This window comes from Heterodontus francisci, chromosome 26 (genome assembly GCF_036365525.1).
Source record: "Heterodontus francisci isolate sHetFra1 chromosome 26, sHetFra1.hap1, whole genome shotgun sequence".
Taxonomy (NCBI): Eukaryota; Metazoa; Chordata; class Chondrichthyes; order Heterodontiformes; family Heterodontidae; genus Heterodontus; species Heterodontus francisci.
The window spans coordinates 28,139,687-28,159,853 of NC_090396.1; the positions used below are offsets into that span (position 1 = coordinate 28,139,687).

At 41.6% G+C, this 20,167-nt stretch overlaps 1 protein-coding gene across 1 annotated transcript in view; it reads right to left on the reverse strand.

The window, feature by feature from the left end:
* Positions 1–20,167, reverse strand: part of LOC137384499 (myosin-4-like) — a 49,450-nt gene that overhangs the window by 16,982 nt on the left and 12,301 nt on the right. Inside the window, exons 21-38 of the mRNA XM_068058637.1 lie at positions 16,027–16,269; positions 15,753–15,929; positions 15,527–15,672; positions 15,353–15,443; positions 14,869–15,258; positions 14,647–14,773; positions 14,214–14,332; positions 13,746–13,942; positions 13,471–13,654; positions 13,220–13,385; positions 12,988–13,112; positions 10,451–10,759; positions 9,897–10,100; positions 9,680–9,805; positions 9,382–9,552; positions 9,089–9,193; positions 6,688–6,783; positions 4,906–5,040 (exon numbers count right to left, since the gene is read on the reverse strand). Coding sequence (XP_067914738.1) covers positions 4,906–5,040; positions 6,688–6,783; positions 9,089–9,193; positions 9,382–9,552; positions 9,680–9,805; positions 9,897–10,100; positions 10,451–10,759; positions 12,988–13,112; positions 13,220–13,385; positions 13,471–13,654; positions 13,746–13,942; positions 14,214–14,332; positions 14,647–14,773; positions 14,869–15,258; positions 15,353–15,443; positions 15,527–15,672; positions 15,753–15,929; positions 16,027–16,269 — 3,111 coding nt within the window. The remainder of the gene's footprint in view (positions 1–4,905; positions 5,041–6,687; positions 6,784–9,088; positions 9,194–9,381; positions 9,553–9,679; positions 9,806–9,896; positions 10,101–10,450; positions 10,760–12,987; positions 13,113–13,219; positions 13,386–13,470; positions 13,655–13,745; positions 13,943–14,213; positions 14,333–14,646; positions 14,774–14,868; positions 15,259–15,352; positions 15,444–15,526; positions 15,673–15,752; positions 15,930–16,026; positions 16,270–20,167) is intronic.

Below are 20,167 nucleotides of genomic sequence, written 5' to 3' on the forward strand. Positions count from 1 at the left end.
TTAGTTGCAAGTGGAAGTTGCAATTGGAAGTTGTGGTGCATAGGTAGGGTAGCCCTGGTAGCACTAAATATTCAGTTAATATTTACTTTCAAGAACATTTTATACTTAGTGGTTTAAGGCCATGCAGGCAGATAGCTGAGCAGCTCTATCACTTTAACAAGCGAAATTGGAAATCTGTACTTTCATGTATGCAGAGAGCCCTGATCGCTAGTTTCCAATTGCTGACCGCATGTGGCGGTCGGGGAAGTCGGCACATGTTGGCATTAATAACATTCAAAATTCCATTTACAAATTCCCAGGAAGTCTCAGATCCTTTGTAGCATTGCATTCCATAGTCAGATCATTGACATAGCTCCCCAGTTATACTTCATGCTTTGTACCGATGAGTGTATCAAATTAATGCAAAATTCCTCCTATAGTTGTGTTGCCTAATCCTTCAGAAGCTCATAGAAAATATGCAACCTATGCAATCAATTTCTGGCAACTAGATTTATATTCTTGGTTTCACAAGATACCTCTAATTTTGAGTGCTTCACAAATATGAATAATACTTATTCCTGATTTTCTCAATCACGCACAAGAGAAAACATATCAACATAAATAGCACACTTTTCACTCATGTTGTAGGAACAATAAAATATCTATCCAACATTTTCAAGAACACATAGGAACCATGCAAGTTAACTTTTCAGTTTAATATTAGACAAGTTTAAATGATCAGTAAAATAAGCCTGGGCAGCACAGTGGTGCAGTGGTTAGTACCGCAGCCTCACATCTCCAGCAACCCAGATTCAGTTCTGGGTACTACCTGTGCAGAGTTTGAAAGTTCTCACTGTGTCTGTGTGGGTTTCTGCCGGGTGCTCCGGTTTCCTCCCACAGCCAAAGACTTGCAGGTTGATAGGTAAATTGGCCATTGTAAATTGCCCCTAGTGTAGGTAGGTGGTAGGAGAATGGTGGGGATGTGTTAGATAATATGGGGTTACTGTAGGATTTGTATAAATGGGTGGTTGTCGGTTGGCACAGACTCAGTGGGCCAAAGGACCTGTTTCAGTGCTGTATCTCTCAATAAATAAAATAATTCATAAATTAATATTGAATAAAGCTGATAAATATTTGGATTGCAAGGAACTAAAGATTTTATTCTGTTAATTGATCACAAAGAAATTTACATTATGCAGATTTCTTGTATTCACTGCTGAATTTCCAAATCAGGTTCACTCTTCACCTTCTAGTCCCTTCTGTAAAGTAGAATTACAAACAATAGTTACACCAAGGCTGATATGCATATAACTGTTATTGATACTTGGACATCTTTTGGCCAAGAATTTACAGTCAAAATAACAGTTAGGGTAATGGCATTCACTGCTATTTATGCATAAATGCTTTAGCAACTTCAAGCGAGGGGCAGATGCCCAGTTAAACTTAAATATCCAAAAGTTGCTGTCTGAGTTGCACACCGCCACCATGAGCTTTTCAAAAAAACAGCATTTCACAATTAACATGCTTTGAATGTCATTAAGTTGCTGTATTTTTTTTACGAGATACAAGCTAAACCTGCTGCAGAAATTTACAGTTGTAATTAGTAGCCTAAGTACTCTGTTAGTTGTTAATTGTTGCCAATCAACCTCTCTGGCACTGAAAGTTAACATTACAGTTGTTAAGTCGCATTCCTTCAGGTTTTGAATTTTTTGAAGTAAATTTGAAAAATGTCATTTAAATGTATTTGTCTTCTTTTTCTGTCTCTTTTTCTCTTAATCCAATGTTTCTTTCCCTCTCTTTATTTCTCTTTCTGCACCTAATTTAACATTGAATTCATCCCTTTAATCCTTTGCCTCCGTCTCATGAGTGAGTCTCATTTGCCTCCTCTGTCCTTCCTATGTTTATTTCCCAAACCTTAAACATCACTGGGCTTAAGGAGATACTCTGTTGGTTGCCCTGTTTACTTTGGTTCCCTCTCTGTGCTGTTATCAGCCCACAATTTCCAAGACACCACCATCACCATCCCTGGGTATGTCCTGTCCCACCGACAGAACAGACCCACCAGAGGTGGCGGCGCAGTGGTATACAGGCGGGAGGGAGTTGCCCTGGGAGCCCTGAACATTAACTCCTGACCCCATGAAGTCTCACGGCATCAGGTCAAAAATGGGCAAGGAAACCTCCTGCTGATTACCACCTACTGCGCACCCCCCACCCCATCCACCCCCCCCCCCATGGGCTGATGAATCAGTGCTTCTCCATGTTGAACACCAAGAGGAAGAAGCACTGAGGGTAGCAAGGACACAAAATGTACTCTCAGTGGGGGACTTCGATGTCCATCGACCGAGCTGGCCAAGTCCTAAAGGACATAGCTGCGAGACTGGGTCTATGGCAGGTGGTGAGGGAACCAACAGGAGGGAAAAACCTACTTGACCTTGTTCACGCCAATCTATCTGTCGCAGATGCATCTGTCCATGACAGTACTGGTAGGAGTGACCACCGCACAGTCCTTGTGGAGACAAAGTCCTGTCTTTACACTGAGGGTACCCACCATCGTGTTGCGTGGCACTACCATCGTGCTAAATGGGATAGATTTTGAACAGATATAGCAACTCAAAACTGAGCATCCATGAGGCGCTGTGGGCCATCAGCAGCAGCAGAATTGTATTCAACCACAATCTGTAACCTCATGGCCTGGCATATCCCCCCACTCTACCATTACCATCAAGCTGGGGGACCAACCCTGTTTCAATGAAGAGTGCAGGAGGGTATGCCAGGAGCAGCACCAGACATACCTAAAAATGAGGTGTCAGCCAGGTGAAGCAACAGCACAGGACTACTTGCATCCCAAACAGTGGAAGCAGCATGCAATAGACAGGGCTAAGTGATCCCACAACCAACAGATCAGATCTAAGCTCTGCAGTCCTGCCACATCCTCTCGTAAATGGTGGTGGAAATTAACAACTGACAAGAGGAGGAGGCTCCACAAATATCCTCATCCTCAATGATGGGGGAGCCCAGGACGTCAGTGCAAAAGACAAGGCTGATGCGTTTGCATCCATCTTCAGCCAGAGGTGCCGAGTGAATGAAAATTCTCAGCATCCCTCTGAGGTCTCCAGCATCACAGTTGCCAGTCTTCAGCCAATCCGATTCACTCTATGTGATATCAAGAAACGGCTGAAGGCACTGGATGCTGCAAAGGCTATGGGCCCTGACAACATTCCGGGAATAGTACTGAAGACTTGTGCTCCAGAACTAGCTGCACCCCTAGCCAAGCTGTTCCCGTACAGCTACAACACTGGCATCAACCTGGCAATGTGGAAAATTGCCCAGGTATATCCTGTGCACGAAAAGCAGGACAAATCCAATCTGGCTAATTACCGCCCTAGCAGTCCACTCCCGATCACCAGCAAAGTGATGGAAGGGATCATTAACAGTGCTATCAAGTGGCACTTGCCCAGCAATAACCTGCTCGCTGACACTCAGATTGGGCTCCACCAGGGCCACTCAGCTCCTGACCTCATTACAGCCTTGGCCCAAACATGGACAAAAGAGCTGAACTCCAGAGGTGAGAGTGACTACCCTTGACATCAAGGCAGCATTTTACTGGTATAACATCAAGGAGCCCTAGCAAAACTGGAGCCAATAGAAATTGGGGAAAACTCTCCATTGGTTGGAGTCATACCTAGCACAAAGAAAGATGGTTGTGTTTGTTGGAGGTCAATCATCTCAGCTCCAGGATGTCACTGCAGGCGTTCCTCAGGGTAGTGTCCTAGGCCCAACCATCTTCCGCTGCTTAATCAATGACCTTCCCTCCATCATAAGGTCAGAAGCGGGGATGTTCGGTGATGATTGATCAATGTTCACCATTCGCAACTCCTCACATACTGAAGCAGCCCATGTTGATATGCAGCAAGACCTGGACAACATCCAGGCTTGGGTTGATAAGTGGCAGGTAACACTCACGCCACACAAGTGCCAGGCAATGACCATCTCCAACAAGAGAGAACCTAACCATCTTCCCTTGATGTTCAATCGCATTACCATCGCTGAATCCCCCACTATCAACATCCTGGGGGTCACCATTGACCAGAAACTGAACAGGACCAGCCACATAACTGTTGTGGCTACAAGAGTAGGTCAGAGGCTGGAATTTCTGCGGCGCGTAACTCACCTTCTGTCTCCCCAGTGCCTGTTCACCATCTCCAAGGCACAAGTCAGGAGTGTGATGGAATACTCTTCACTTGCCTAGATGGGTGCAGCTCCAACAACACTGAAGAAGCTCAACACCATCTAGGACAAAGCAGCCTGCTTGATTGACACCCCATCCACCACCTTCAACATTCACTCCCTCCCCCACCGACACACAGTGGCAGCAGTGTGTACCATCTACAAGATGCACTGCAGCAACTCACTAAGGCTACTTAGACAGCACATTCCAAACCCAGGACCTCTACCACATAGAAGGACAAGGGCAGCAGATGCATGGGAACACCATCACCTGCAAGTTCCCTTACAAGCCACAAACCACCCTGACTTGGAACTATATCGCCGTTCCTTCACTGTCGCTGGGTCAAAATCCTGGATATCCCTTCCTAACAGCACTGTCGGTGTACCTATACACAAGGACTGCAACGGTTCAAGAAGGCAGCTCACCACCACCTTTTCAAGGGCGATTAGGGATGGGTAATAAATGCTGGCCTAGCCAGCAATACCCACATCTCCCAAACGAATATATTAAAAGAAGTTGCAGAAAGTTACAGAGGGCAAAGATTTTTTGAACTGCAGGGTGCAGGGTCAATCTAACTACTGGTAGACATTGTTAGATACCCCACTACTTCCAAAACCTGACCCATTATTTGAATGTTTTAACTAATCATCATACAGCACACCAATACATGAAGTTTGAATTTCCAATACACACATTACCTTGCTGGTAATATCACGACTTTTAGCTCTGAGTTTATTGACTTGGGACTCTGCAATATCAGCACGCTCCTCTGCTTCTTCCAGTTCATGCTGTACCTTCCTAAATTTGGATAAATGGACATTGGCATGTTCCTCCTGAAAGGAAAGGTAGAGCAGTTGTGACTAGCTACAGATAGGCAATTACATTTATAGTTGTGAAAGCAACATTAATTTGATTGGAATACATAGGGCAGTTGTACTACATTTTTGTATCTCTGCCAAGTGGTTTAGCATTTGAGGGACACAAATTATGCAGTATCCATTCTTATCCATCTAACTGCAGCCAGAGAATCACCTGAAGTGGCTCCTTTGTCCACTCCTATATTGTTATATCTGTTGGCCCCCAAGCATCTATCATTGGCCCCTTCCTATTTCTCATCTACAGGCTATCCCTCAGCACCATCATCCAAAAACACAGCATCAGGTTCCATATGCATGCAGCTGACACCCAGTTTTACCTCACCCCCACCTCTTTCAACCCTTCCACTGTCCCTAAATTGTCACACTGCTTGTCTGACATCCAGTACTGGATGAGCAGAAATTTCCTCCAACGAAGTATTGGGAAGACTTTGTCTTCGGTCATTGCCACAAACTGACATTTGACGCTGCGATGAGCTTCCAACAACATATCCACACCATCTCTAAGACCCCCTCTTTATAACTGCTTAATATCGCCCGGCTCTACCCTTGCCTCAGCTCATCTGCTGCTGAAACCCTCACCCATGTCTTTGTTACCTCTAGCCTTGACTAGTCCAGTGCACTCCTAGCTGGCCTCCCATTTTCTACCCTCCGTAAACAAGACATTATCCAAAACTGCTGCCCATGTCCTAATTCACACCAAATCCTATTCACTGATCTCTTTCTGCTCACTGATCTACATTGGCTCACAGTCCAGCAACGACTCAGTTTTAAAGTTATCATCCTTGTTTACAAATCTCTCCATGGCCTCACCCCTCTTTATCTCTGTAATTTTCTGCAGTCTTAAAAACCTCCGAGATATCTGCACTTCTCTAATTCTGGCCTCTTGTACATCCACGGTTTTAAGCTCTCCACGATTGGCAGTCATCCTTCAGAGGCTGAAGCCCGATGCTCCCTCCCTAAACTTCTCTACCGCTGTACCTCACTTTAAGGTGCTCCTTAAAACCTATCTGTTTAACCAAGCTTTTGGAGATCTGCCCTAATACCTCCATATGCAAAGCAACGTCCAATATTGTTTGACAACAAAAACAGTAAGTGCTGGAAATACGCAGCAGGTCTGGCAGCATCTGTGGAGAGAGAAGCAGAGTTAACGTTTCAGGTCAGTGACCTTTCATCAGAACTTCTGACGACAGGTCACTGACCTGAAACGTTAACTCTGCTTCTCTCTCTACAGATGCTGCCAGACCTGCTGAGCATTTTCAGCAGTTTCTGTTTTTATTTCCGATTTCCAGCATCCGCAGTATTTTGCTTTTATTATATTGTTTGACAACACTTCCATGAAGTGTCTTAGGACATTTTATTATGTTAATGGTGCTATATAAATACAGGTTGTTGTTGTTGATTTAAAACTTTCTTTTGCTGCTTATTACATATTTGAGACAAAATTAAGATTTTGAAATAAACAGTGACTTTAATTTATAATTTTAAAACTTTGATATAACTAACTGTCTAAAGGATAAATACACAAACACAAAAGCATGGACCAGAATGGATTCACATTTCCTTTGCTGCATGCTTGCATTTGAAAGTATGATGGTTACTTACTGCCTCCTCAGACTGCCTCTTATAGGCTTTAACTTTCATTTGCAGTTTGTCAACCAGGTCCTGAAGTCTCAGATTATTCTTTCTATCTTCTTCAGTCTGTGTACAGAATTTGTGAACAGAAAGTTATATAGCATGTGCACTAATGATATGGCTATTTGTAAAGCTTTACATTTGCATATCTATTAAAAAGTTAAAAATGCTTAAAAGTTTTCAGACCAACTCCCTTGATAGCTCAGTGTGTTTTTTCTCCATGAGAGAAATCATACAAAGCAGGAAAATCCCAAGATTGATCCACAATCTCTTCAATTTTGGTGATCTCAGAAGTGGTATGATTAGCCTCAGCGCTTTTGGGTTAGGGAACTAAAGTATCAGCCAAGGCTTCTGCTCGCGGTCACATTCAGTTACTCCTGCGGGTACTGTATATCTATGGAAGATGGGTCAGAACACAACGATGCTGAGTGATGGTGGTATCACAATGACGCTGAGTGATTGTGGTATCAGGCTGGGCCATGACACTCTGTGGCTGAATAACCATCACGGACAGACTGTCAGAATATATACATGAATAATCATCACTTGGAGAGGTACTGAAGGGTGTTCAGCCATTCCCAACAAGGCAAAGCCTTAAGGAGAGTGAAAACTGATGAGAAACAAGAAATGAAATATGGGAATACAATCTATTTGAGTGCATTATTGGGTAAAATTACTGTGCATTGTGAGCCTGAGCCAGAAATCAGCAAGTTCCACTTTTTATTCCTCTTTGAGTTACTTCTCAATCAGGGCGAATATTAGGACAGTAAAATTGCTCTCTGTCACCCTTAGCCCAGGAAGGAGAATCAGCCTGTTACTACCCAGTGTCAAATGCTGGAAAGTATGCATGTGTGGATCAAAGATTTTATAGCAGAGCACTTAGAGAACAGTGGTAGAATCGGGCAGAGTCAGCATGGATTTACGAAAGGGAAATCATGCTTGACAAATCTACTAGAATTCTTCGAGGATGTAACTAGTAGAGTTGATGAGGGAGAGCCAGCGGATATGGTTTATTTGGACTTTCAGAAGGCTTTAGACAAAGTCCCACATAAGAGATTAGCATGTAAAATTAAAGCACATGGGATTGGGGGTAGTGTATTGCGATGGATAGAAAATTGGTTGGCGGACAGGAAACAAAGAGTAAGGATAAATGGGTCTTTTTCCAAATGGCAGGCAGTGACTAGTGGGTTACTGCAGGGATCGGTGCTAGGACCCAGCTATTCACAATATATATTAATGATTTCGATGAGGGAACTAAATATAATATCTCCAAATTTGCAGATGACACAAAACTGGGTGGGAGAGTGAGTTGTGAGGAGGATGCAGAGGCGCTTCAGGGTGATTTGGACAAGTTGAGTGATTGGGCTAATGCATGACAGATGCAGTATAATGTGGATAAATGTGAGGTTATCCGCTTTGGTAGCAAAAACAGGAAGGCAGATTATTATCTGAATGGCTATAAACTGAGAGAGGGGAATATGCAGCGAGACGTGGGTGTTCTCGTACACCAGTCGCTGAAGGTATGCATGCAGGTGCAACAGGCGGTAAAAAAGGCAAATGGTATGTTGGCCTTCATAGCGAGAGGATTCGAGTACAGGAGCAGGGATGTCTTGCTGCAATTATACAGGGCCTTGGTGAGGCCACATCTGGAATATTGTGTGCAGTGTTGCTCTCCTTATCTGAGGGAGGATGTTCTTGCTATAGAGGGAGTGCAGCGAAGGTTTACCAGACTGATTCCTGCGATGGTGGAACTGACGCATGAAGAGAGATTGAGTCAGTTAGGATTATATTCGCTGGAGTTCAGAAGAGTGAGGGGGGATCTCATAGAAACCTATCAAATTGTAACAGGACTTGACAGGGTACATGCAGGAAGGATGTTCCCGATGGTGGGGAAGTCCAGAACCAGGGATCATAGTCTGAGGATACGGGGTAAACCTTTCAGGACTGAGATGAGGAGAAATTTCTTGACCCAGAGAGTGGTGAGCCTGTGGAATTCACTACCACAGAAAGCAGTTGAGGCCAAAACATTGTATGTTTTCAAGAAGGAATTAGAAGCGGGAACAGGCTACTGAGTTGGATGATCAGACATGGTCATAATGAATGGCGGAGCAGCTCGAAGGGCCGAATGGCCTACTCCTGCTCCTATTTTCTATGTTTCTATGATCTCAAGTGAGAATAGAATTGGGCCGAGTTATGTTGCTATTCATAGTTAAGTAGCCTGCCAACACACACTGGCTGGGATTTCATGTTTACCTGATTGAGGTACTGAAGGATGCAAAGTTCTGGAATCCTATTCCAGTAAGAGTCAGTAAGCAGAAAGTGCCCTTTTAAAAAAAAAAATTAACAGTCAATTCAAAATAAATCTCTCTACCTGGTAGATGAGCTCCTTGACCCTTCTTTCATATTTACGAACACCTTTAATGGCCTCTGCACACCGCTTTTGCTCAGCTTCAAGTTCATTCTCAAGCTCACGTACCTGCAAAGAACATAAAAACACCTTTTAAAAAAACTAAGAACACCTGAATACGTTTATATCTGGTCCAGTGGAAGCATTATTAGATTGTCTTTGCTGAAGATCACATCATTCTTAAGGAAGGTGATGGCAGCAAAAGAAAACAATTGATCATATCCTAATTTAGTATGTTATTGCTTAAGAATTCATACCCTGGCCTCCAGTTTCTGCAGCTGTTTCTTTCCACCTTTCAGAGCCAGCTGTTCAGCCTCATCCAGACGGAGTTGCAGATCCTTCACAGATTGCTCCAGATTTTTTTTCATTCTTTCCAAATGAGCATTGGTATCCTGTTCCTTTTTCAACTCTTCCGCCATCATAGCAGCCTTGTCATGACATTATGAAACAAAATTGTCATTATTGGCTTAATGTTTGGCTTAAATATGTTGTACAGTGATCTTGAAAAGTAATCTGCTTTTCAGATTACTATTAAAATTGAAACAAGAGCCTTACATCCGTTATGGCTTTCTTTGCTTTCTCTTCTGCATTTCTTGATTCTTGGATAACATCTTCAACTTCACTTTGAAGCTGGCTAATATCAGTTTCAAGTTTCTTCTTTGTGTTTATAAGGCTGGTATTCTGTTGGAAGAATTATCAGAGTTGCTATGGTCCATGTACCATAATGTTGCATACCTATGTCAATCTAAAATTGCTGGTTGTTTTATTTTACCTGAGTATGCAGGAGTTGCACACGCTCACTTGCATCAACCAATTCCTGCTCAGCAACTTTGCGAGCTCTGTCTGTTTGTTCAAGGGCCACTCTTATTTCTTCAATTTCAGAAAGCTGTAAATTGCACCTTCTTTCAAGCATGGCCAGTTGTTCCTTTAGATCCTCCTGGCATCTGAGAGCCTCATCAAGGTGCAACTGGCATTCCTTAAAACCAGATTGTTGATTGATATTAACTAATTGTACCTTAAAAACTCTCACATATAACCTAACTTTAACCAATGGTACATTCAGGCATCATTGATATCTGTTATTTAATTTTTATGTTACAATTTTCCAGTTTACGCCTGTATTGAAAGTTCCTGAATGTTAACAAGTTTGAGTGTGCATACTGGCAACAATGCATTTTGGCCACAGTGGAATTATGCATGTGAAATAAATAATCTCAAAGATAGCTTCTAAAGATCTACCAAACAAAGGTGTGGACAAAAATTCAACTTTAACCACATTCATTTACATTAACTTATTGTTACTGCATGAACTGAAGCTTCACAAACCTTGAACTGGACTTGCAAGTTTCGAAAATGTTTTACAGCGTCCGCAGCTTGACGGTTTGCATGGTTCAACTGAATTTCCATTTCATTTAAGTCTCCTTCCATCTTTTTCTTGATTCTCAGTGCATCGTTTCTGCTCCTAATTTCAGCATCCAGCGCAGTCTGCATGGTGTCCACTGTCCGTTGATAATTCCTCTTTATTTGCTCAATCTCTTCATCTTTTTCAGCAATCCGTCTGTCCACTTCCGATTTCACCTGCGTCAATTCGAGCTGAATACGCAGGATCTTGCTTTCTTCATGTTCCAAGGATGCCTTAAAAAACACACCAGAGCACAACATAAAGTACTTATTAGGGTATTATATTGTGCAACTGCTATATAATTCCAGAAAACCACTCTGAGAAAAGGTTCATAGAAGTGCAACTGGTCATTTTACAATCATTATTATAAAATATAAAAACTAGCTTATCATAATGGTAGTGTTGCCATGAGTTTGTGTTAATTTTGACTTGACAAGCTAATAACCCAAATTTTGCAGCAGTAATGTCATCAAAACTGTCAGTGTTTGCTGTCATTACTCGTCTGAAACTGACAGCAACCTCTGGAGTCCACACATACACAGTTAAACACGGAAATCCAGAAGTTGCTGTTATTGATTCTACGCTTCTCCAGAGGGTGCACTATTGAGCTCCCCCGCAATAAATTAGAAATTATTGAACTGACGAGAACTTCCACTCATACAGTCTTAAGGGGGAATTTTATGCTCTCCCCCACGACAGGTTTGGAGGTAAGGAGGGCATATAATCGGGTGGGACGGTGGCAGGGGGCCTCATTAAAAGGCATATAGTGCCTGAATGAGAGACCCAGCATCGGGAAGGGGGTGCCCCTGAGATCCAGCTCCCTGCCCTTGCTGCCGACTACCTATACCACCCCTCTCCCGCGGCCCCCACCTGTGAGACCCTTCCCACCCTGACTTCCCTGAGACCTGGGTCCAATTCCGATCCTAGGCCTCGGGTGGGTGCTCCAGCAGCAGCAGCTACCACCTCCATGGTGGCGCTGCTCAGTTAAAGGGCTGCGGCCTTTGATTGGCTGACAGCTGTCAGAGGGAAGGACTTCCGTCGCCGGGGTCCTTGATCCCATGGAAGGCTCATCACTGTCCAGTTAAGTGCCTAATTGGCACTTGATTCAGCAGGCCTCCCACAGAAGGGGCGATGCGGGGTTCTCACCAGTGCTTTTGCTGAGGTCAGGACCCTCATCCCCCAGATATAATCCCAGCCTTAGTCTCACTCAATAAACACTTGAAAAAGTTACATCTTATTGCATGAGGTGTAACTGGGTTTTTAATGCTGTACTAAGTTCATAATTAATGCTAAACAACCTCACTGGCCCTGAAAGAGTAATTTTATATTTGTTGAATGCCAAATTTAGCCATTATGATAAATTCCACATATTTCAAAAACAATATTTTGCTTAAAGTTGTTTGATATTTTAGTTTCTACCTTAATTCTGTGTGTGTAACCTAATCATTTATTCTGCTCTGTAAAATTGAAAAATTAAAAATGAAGGGATTCAGTGGTATCTGTTTCCTGGTTTGCTGTCTGTGACAATACTTCAATATGATTGGGTGCTTAACCTGCTCGATGAATCATTGTTGCTGAATTCCTGGAGATCCTTTGATGTGGGACCAGATTCAAATTTACATTGGGAAAAGAGAAGTCTGCGTCACAGATATCACGAGATCTTTGTGGGCAGCATTCTTCAAGGTCAGTGGCGAGTGCCATTGCTTCACCACTGACAACAACATCCAGCCTATTCAAATTGAAAATGATGTGCAAATTGGCTGGCAAATTCAGCGATTGATACACTGTGAGTTGCGAATCTCCAGAATTTGCTGATGGATTTATGCTACTCCATCATTTACTTTGCACAAATGGCACCCATCCTCAGCCTCCTTGTTATTTTTAAGAATGTAGCAGCTTTGCACATTTATTGCTCATTAAACTCATCACAAAGTTAAATTTGGTTATTAATAGCATAATTTTTAATGACGTGATAATTGTTAACTCAATGCCAACCAACCTTTCTGGCCAAGAATGGAAACAATTTAAAGTGTTCAAACTCATTCCTGCATATAATCAATTCTTAGAGATTGTTAAAATTTCAAATTTTTAATCATAAAAGTTCTTTCTTACTGTTTCTTTCAGCCCCTTTTCTCAATCCAATCTTTCTTTTCCGTCTCTTTATTTCTCTTTCTGTATCTGATTTAACTTTAATTCACTCTATTTCCTTTTCAGTCCTTCCTCTTTTTCTTTCTCAATCCTTAAATCTCATTGGTTAAGGACTGCTGGTACCTCCATTCACAAAGATTCCAAATGTCCCATTGCTCACACCATGCCATTATTAGCTCAGACATCCAGCGAATTATGGCACAGAAAATCTTTGAGCTGAAGGGTGCAGAAGAAGGTCTAACAAGGTGTATGTTACAAGATGTCTCGCTTCAGCAAGAACCCTATGAATCCAAGCCAAAACCAGTAAACGAACCTCAGCCTCTTCTAATGCCACTTGAAAGTCAGCCTTTTCCTGCTCAGCTAATTTTTTGGCCTTTTCCAGCTCATGGATTGTCTTTCCATTCTCGCCAATCTGTTCTGTTAGATCTGAGATCTCCTCTGTTTAAAGAAATACATTTTTTTGAAGTAAGGAATAATTTATCATTTAAATCTTATGTCCATATGTTTGCAGTAAAGGAACACTTTAATCACTTAGTAAAACTCACGCTGCAGATTCTTGTTCTCTCGTTTAAGAGTTTCCAGGTTATCTAATGCCTCCTCATAAACATTCTTCATCTTGAACAGTTCAGTGCTTAGAGAACGGGATTCCTTCTGAGTTGCCTCCAGGTCAGTTTGGGTTTCCTCATATTTCTGTTTCCACTCTGCCAGAATCTAGGATGTCACAGTAATCCACAGTAAGCACGTTATTTAAAAATACATGTAACTGTCTCTAAATAACTCACTGTTGTGCCTGTACCTTATCAAAGTTTCTCTGTTTCTTATCAAGAGCAGCTGCAGCGGCATTAGCTCTCTCCACATCAATCATTAGATCTTCTACTTCACCTTGCAACCGCAGTTTTGTCTTTTCCAGTGAAGCACATTTAGAATTCACTGCTTCAATATGATCCTCAGCATCTTGGAGCCGCTGCGCAAGTTTCTTCCTGAAGACAATAGTGACCACATGCTTATCACCAAGACATTTAAAATTTCACCCAAAGAAAGCATAAACTAAAATTCTCTTAATGCACATACTTGGCCTCCTCCAGTTCCTCTGTGCGCTGGATTGCATCAGTTTCATATTTTGTTCTCCACTGAGCGACTTCACTGTTGGCCTTGGACATGCCGCGCTGGAGTTCGGCCTTTGCCTCCTGTTCCTCTTCATATTGCTCACGGAGCAAATCACAGTCGTGGCGGGAAGATTGCAGAGCATGTGCCAAGGCACTCTTAGCCTGAAATATTTTAATTTGAAAGATACTGGTTAAAGTATTATTGTTAAAATGAGCAAACACAAAAACATCTTTTTTCAGATAAAATAAAAATAGTCCATCCAAGAATCAGTCCTCTATCACCTTCTGTGTCAAAACAATTGCAAAAAATTATCATTAGTATAAATTTAAGCATCTGTAATATTTGATTGCAGTTCTAAAATAGAGCAAGTGCTTATAGAATTTCTTTCATAATCCAGCATATGCTAAGATATGATCACAGTGCAGGTCTCACCTTAGTTTCTTCTTCCAGTTGCCTCTTTAGCTCCTCAATTTGTTGCGTGAATGCTTGTTTCCCTCGAGTAAATTGTAAAATTAGGGAATCCTTTTCTTCAACCTGGCGACTTAGCTCCCCTTAAATTAAAAAATAATGGAATTGGAACAACATAATGATATTAATGGTAATAACCCTGGTCTAGTCCTGGAGCACTTATGTTAAAACCTCATCCCACAGAGCTGTAGGTGGAACACAAGTAGATACAACAATTCTAAGTGCCGAGCTACCTTTACATCAGCCCTTCTAACTGGACATCGATGCATGTAGTAAATGGCTATTGTGAGACTGATAGCATACCATAACAGCAGATACAAAGATCCAAAATAGATAATTAATTAATTAATATGGAACTTCAAGTATTCATTAAGTATATATTTCACTAGAGGCATACCATTTTCTGTCTGTAATCGAGCTCGTTGCGTTGACATATCATTCATAAGACGCATTTGTTCATCATATTTTGTCTTTATTTCATTCAGGTGGTCCTCAAAGGTTCGGCAGTTCTTTTCAAGATTAGCCTGGAATGCAATTATTTTAGGCACATAAATAGTGTGTATACAGTGAAAGCTTGTTTGCAATACTTACCGTAGAACAAAAAAAATCTGTGACATACCTTGGCTTTAGATATAGATTCCATATTGCTAGCAAGGTCATCAATTTCCATCTTCAGCTCACTCTTTTCCTTTTCAAGCTTCTGTTTCACACGTTGCAAGTTGTCGATTTGTTCTCCAAGTTCAGCTACACTATCAGCCTGCTTCTTACGAAGAGCAGCCGCCATTGCTTCATGCTGTAGGGTAGATTCCTCCAGATCGCGACGCATTTTCTGAAATTCTGCTTCACGTTTCTTATTCAATTCAATCTGGACGGCAGTCGCGCCACCAGCTTCTTCTAGTCTTTCACTGATTTCTTCAAGTTCACGGGCATAGTCGGATCTTTGCTTCTCTGCCTTAGCACGAGCTGTACGTTCAGCTTCAATTTCCTCTTCGAGTTCTTCAATGCGGGCCTAGAATTTGGAATAGTTAGACCTTATATGAGTTCTGACCATGCTTTACTCAATAGTATCCAAATATACTCAGGTTTCTCCAATTTAAGCATACTTGCAGTTCCTTGATTTTCTTCTGCAATTGGGCTCCAAGAACCTGCTCATCTTCAATCTTACTCTGATACTGGCTTATTTCAAAATCCTTCCTGCAGTACGAGTATAATGAAAGTTAAAATATATTATAACATAAATACCATGAATGCATTACAAAAGCAAGATCACTTCTTACTTCTTCACTTTCTCTTCCAATTGTTGCTTGTCATTTTCTAAATCCATTACCGATTCCTGTATCAGCTTCAAATCCCCTTCAAGCTTCCTCTTGACTCTTTCAAGGTCCATGCGAAGCTTTTTCTCTTGCTCTAGAGAACCTTCAAGCTACAATAAACAGGGAAAATTGTCATAGTGATCAAGACATAACTTCAAATATTCAAAGTTACGTATTTCCTAATACTAACATCATCCACTTGTTGTTCCAACTTAGCTTTGGTTTTGGTTAAAGTGTTGACTTTGTCTTCTTCAGCCTGGAGATCATCTAAGGTCTGCTGATGGGCCTCTTGGAGGGCTTTCTTCTCCTTTGTTAATTTGACAATGCTTTCATCCAGGGAAGACATTTCTTCTGTCAGATTCTTGACCTTTGGGTAAATCCCATTTTTAAAATTAGTTAAATGTGCAATTGTATCCACCAATTTATACAAATTAAGTAATTTTACTGAAAATGCAAATAAATACCTTGTTTTCTGTGGCGTGCTTTTCCTTTTCAACTTTGGCTAGTGTGAGTTCTAGATCATCGATATCCTTCTTTAATTCTGAACATTCGTCTTCAAGTTTTCTCTTCTTGGATGTCAGTTCTGCATTAGTTTCCTCTTCATCCTCTAATCTTTCATTGAGTTCCTTGACCTTTGCTTCTAACTGAATTTTGTTTTTGATGAGCTGGTCACACCTTTCTTCGGCATCTGCTAGGCCATCTGCTTCCTTTTGGGAACAAAAGAGAATGTTTCTTTGTCCAACCAGCTTATGAACTCCCTCCCGAACAGCACTGTGGGTGTACCCGCACCAGATGTACTACAGAGGTTCAAGAAGGCAGTTCACCACCACCTTCTCAAGGGCAATTTGGGATGGGGCAACAGATGCTGGCCTTGCCAGCGACATCCACATCCCATGAAAGAATTTAAAGAAGGCTAATTAACAAAACTTTCTGTGCCTTTTTGACTTAGCTTTTACACAATTAAATATGTTCTGAAGTAATGCAGAAGCCTATCATCGATGCTTAAGAATTTCTCTGGCTAATGAGAAGGCTACACCCACTTATAGGATTTCTACTTGCCCAAAATTGACTGCACACTCTCTTCCTACAAGGACATATCCCTCTTGAGTCCAAGAAACTTAAATGCAGGTTGATAGAACCACTGCTTAGAGACCTCCAAGTGTGTGCAGGAGTATTGCTGAAGTTTAAGCAGTTAAAATTATGGTGTTTACCAAAGCAAATTACCTGTTGCTTGTCCAGCTAACACAATCTACCCATTAGGACTTTCGCCTGTGGGGTTAGTTGGAACTGGTAGAAACAATTCAAGTTGCCCAGTAACACATCAACCCTTCTAGGTTCCATAGTAAGTCATACTGACTGGACTGTCATCAGAGACAGAGCACTGTGAAAGTGCCTGGATCATTAGATCACAAAATCTTCCAATGTAATCCCTTTCCCAAGTCACTGTCTGAAGCTGAACTAGTCCTTTCACAACCTTGTCATCCTTTTAGACCCTGAGCTGAGCTTCCAACCACATATCATCTCCATCATTAAGAGCACCTACTTGTATCTCAGGAACAATGCCTGTCTCCACTTCTGCCTCAGATCATCTGTTGCTAAAACCCTCTTCTATACTTTTGTTACTTCTGGACTTGACTATTCAATCCACTCTTGGCCAGCATCCCATCTTACCCCCTATATAATCTTAAGCTTGTCCAAGGCTCTGCTACATGTAACCTAACTCGCACCAAGTCCTATTGGGAAAGATTTGGTTCAGCCTCAGACAGTGACCTGGGAGAGAGATTTAGTTGGTGGTGAGGAAACAGAGTATGTAGTGGAGAAAATCGGCAATGGTATTCTTTATACTATACCCTACACTGTGCTCACTGACCTGCATTGGCTTCCAATTCAGCAATGCCTCAATTTGAAAATTCTCATCCTTGTTTTCAAATCCTTCCATGGCCTCACCCCTCCCTTTCTCTTTAACCGCCTCCAGCTTTGCAACCCTCTGACAGCTGTGCACACCTCCAATTCTGGCCTCTTTCCCACTCCTTATTTTCCTCATTACACCATTGGTGGCCATGCCTTACCTCCCAAAACGTCTCCACCTCCCTATTTCTCTTTCTGCTTTTAAGATATTCCTTAAAATCTACTTTTTTGACCAAACTTGGTCACCTGTCCCAACATCTCCTTATGTGGTTCAGCATCAAATTTTATTTGATAACTGTTATGTCCAGGTGAGGCAGGGGTCTAGGGCTCCCCTCTCAGCCTTTTCCTTGTTTGGCCATAACAGGGTTTAATTTGTAAAAACACTGCGTTTTTAGCTTCCCTCATTGAGTCCTTGCTCACTGCTCTCTAATTACGATTGCAAAGAAATCAACCAGACAGTTTTTCTCAGATTTAAACAGGAAAGGTGTAAGTATATTAACGTTAAAACTCTAACTCAGTTAAAACGACTAAGAATGCACGATGAGACCACGCTAGCATGCATATGTGATAAACACACACACACAAATAGAGACAGAGGAAGAGAAAGAATTAAGGGGGAAAGGTTTTAAGTAATAGATGGAATTCAGTTACTGGTTCTGGGTTGGATGTAAAGTATTTGATTGAAGTTAAATCTTGCAGTTCTCGTTGGGGCCCAGTGCACACTTTCAAATTTGTTTCACTGGTCTTTTGTCTTGTGGCTTAAGTTACTTCTATGGGTCCCTGAAACTTTGCATGGGAGAGAGAGAGAGAGAGAGCTGCTTTCTTCTTGAAGTTCAATTGAAGTCCCTTCCAAAACTGTTCTGTGTCAGGCACAATTCAAAAAAAACCCAGGTTGGCCAGCAGGTCAGTCATGTGACTACCTCCTTGTTTGGAGCAGCCTCACCTGTGAGATTTGTGGATTCCTACAAGCTTACCAGACACACTCAGTAGTGGGGCATGGAATGCTGGCTCAATGACTCTCAATGTCTCTTGATCATCACTATTGACAAATACCATCTGGCTAATTGAATCAGGGAATACTCCCATTGTTCAAAAATAATGTTCCATATGACAAAATTAATATGTGTCATTTTGGCAGGTGTGGTTTCCATCACATAATGTTCCTGTGAAGTGCCTTGGGATGTTTTAATAAGTTAATTGTGCTGTATAAATGCAAATTGTTGTTATTGTAAATACTCCCTTCCTGCAACCTTTTTGACACACCTCATGGCTTGATCCTAGATCTTATACGGAGGCTGAAGGAAGCATTTCCATTGAATATCTATGAATTTTAAAGCATGAGAAAGAACTGTTTGGACACAGATTGCATGTGGTAATCAGAGTTGGGCCAGAATTTACTGTGGCTGGTGAACAAACAGCGTCCATCCTTCGTTAGACTTGCCCTTGTCCATTTAATTTTTATGACCTGTTTCACTGCAAGTTGCTGTAAGTTAAGGTTCAAAATGATATTGTGTCCTCTACTGGGAAGAAACACCTTATAGTATTAATTCAATGTCAAATCAGGTACAGAAAGGCAAAATAAAGAAAGACTGGATTAAGAGAGAGAAAAGGCACAGAAAGAAAAAGTAATAAAAACTTTTTTTTTAAATCTTCAGCAATAATTGAAATCTGAAGGAATGAGACTCCACTTTGTAAAAGTTAATTTTCAGTGCTAGTTGGGTTGTTTAGCAGTAAATAACACTTATCACACCATTCAAAAGGGTACTTAGTCTGAAACAGACCAGTCCTAACTTTATCTGATGGGTTTAATCCATATCTATATTGTAAGTACAGGAACTTCATGCCATTCTGTAGCTTTGAATGGGGTGCCAGACAGCAAGGTGTCACTTTTGTACAGTTTCTTCCGTTCATTCATGGGTTGTGAGCATTGCTGGTAAGACCAGCATTTATTGCCCATTCCTAATGTCCTTGAGAAGGTGATGGTTGTTAAACTCCAGAAATCTTGTTGTGGAAGGATGATGCTGGAGCCTATCTTTACTCAGTTTCACATTTATTGTACAGAATAAAAGGATTTACAAACACGTAGCTCCTCATTCAAACCCTCCAGAAGTCTCAGTAAGTGTTTGCTTATAAGTGTTCAAGTAAGACCCCAATTAACACCCTCCACCTGCATATAATTAAACAATTGATACACAATGAACAGATTAACAATGATAAGCTGTCGCCTTGAACTACTGCAGTCCATGTGGTGTAGGTATACCCATAGTGCTGTTAGGGAGGAAGTTCCAGGATTTTGACCCAGAGGCAGTGAAGGAATGGTGATACAATTTCAAGTCAGGATCATGTTTTACTCGGAGGGGAGCCTGCACGTGGTGGTGTTCCCATGCATCTGCTGCCCTTCTCCTTATGGGTGGAGTTTACGGTGGAGCTGCATATTTTGGACAGCAGGCTGGAGGTCAGATGTATAGACCAGAAGCAGCCAGCTTTCTGAGGTTGTTTTGAATTTGTAACAAAATGGGACATCTGGAATAAAGCCTATACGTATGTTAGACATTGAGTTTTGAATATATTATAGCTAAGTAGTTGTGTATTAAAATACAATTTCCAACAACACAGTTTACTTGTCCTGCACTAGCAGTAGTTTAATAGCTCTCCCAGAATATTTCCTGAGCAGACCAATGAATACCCCATACCTAA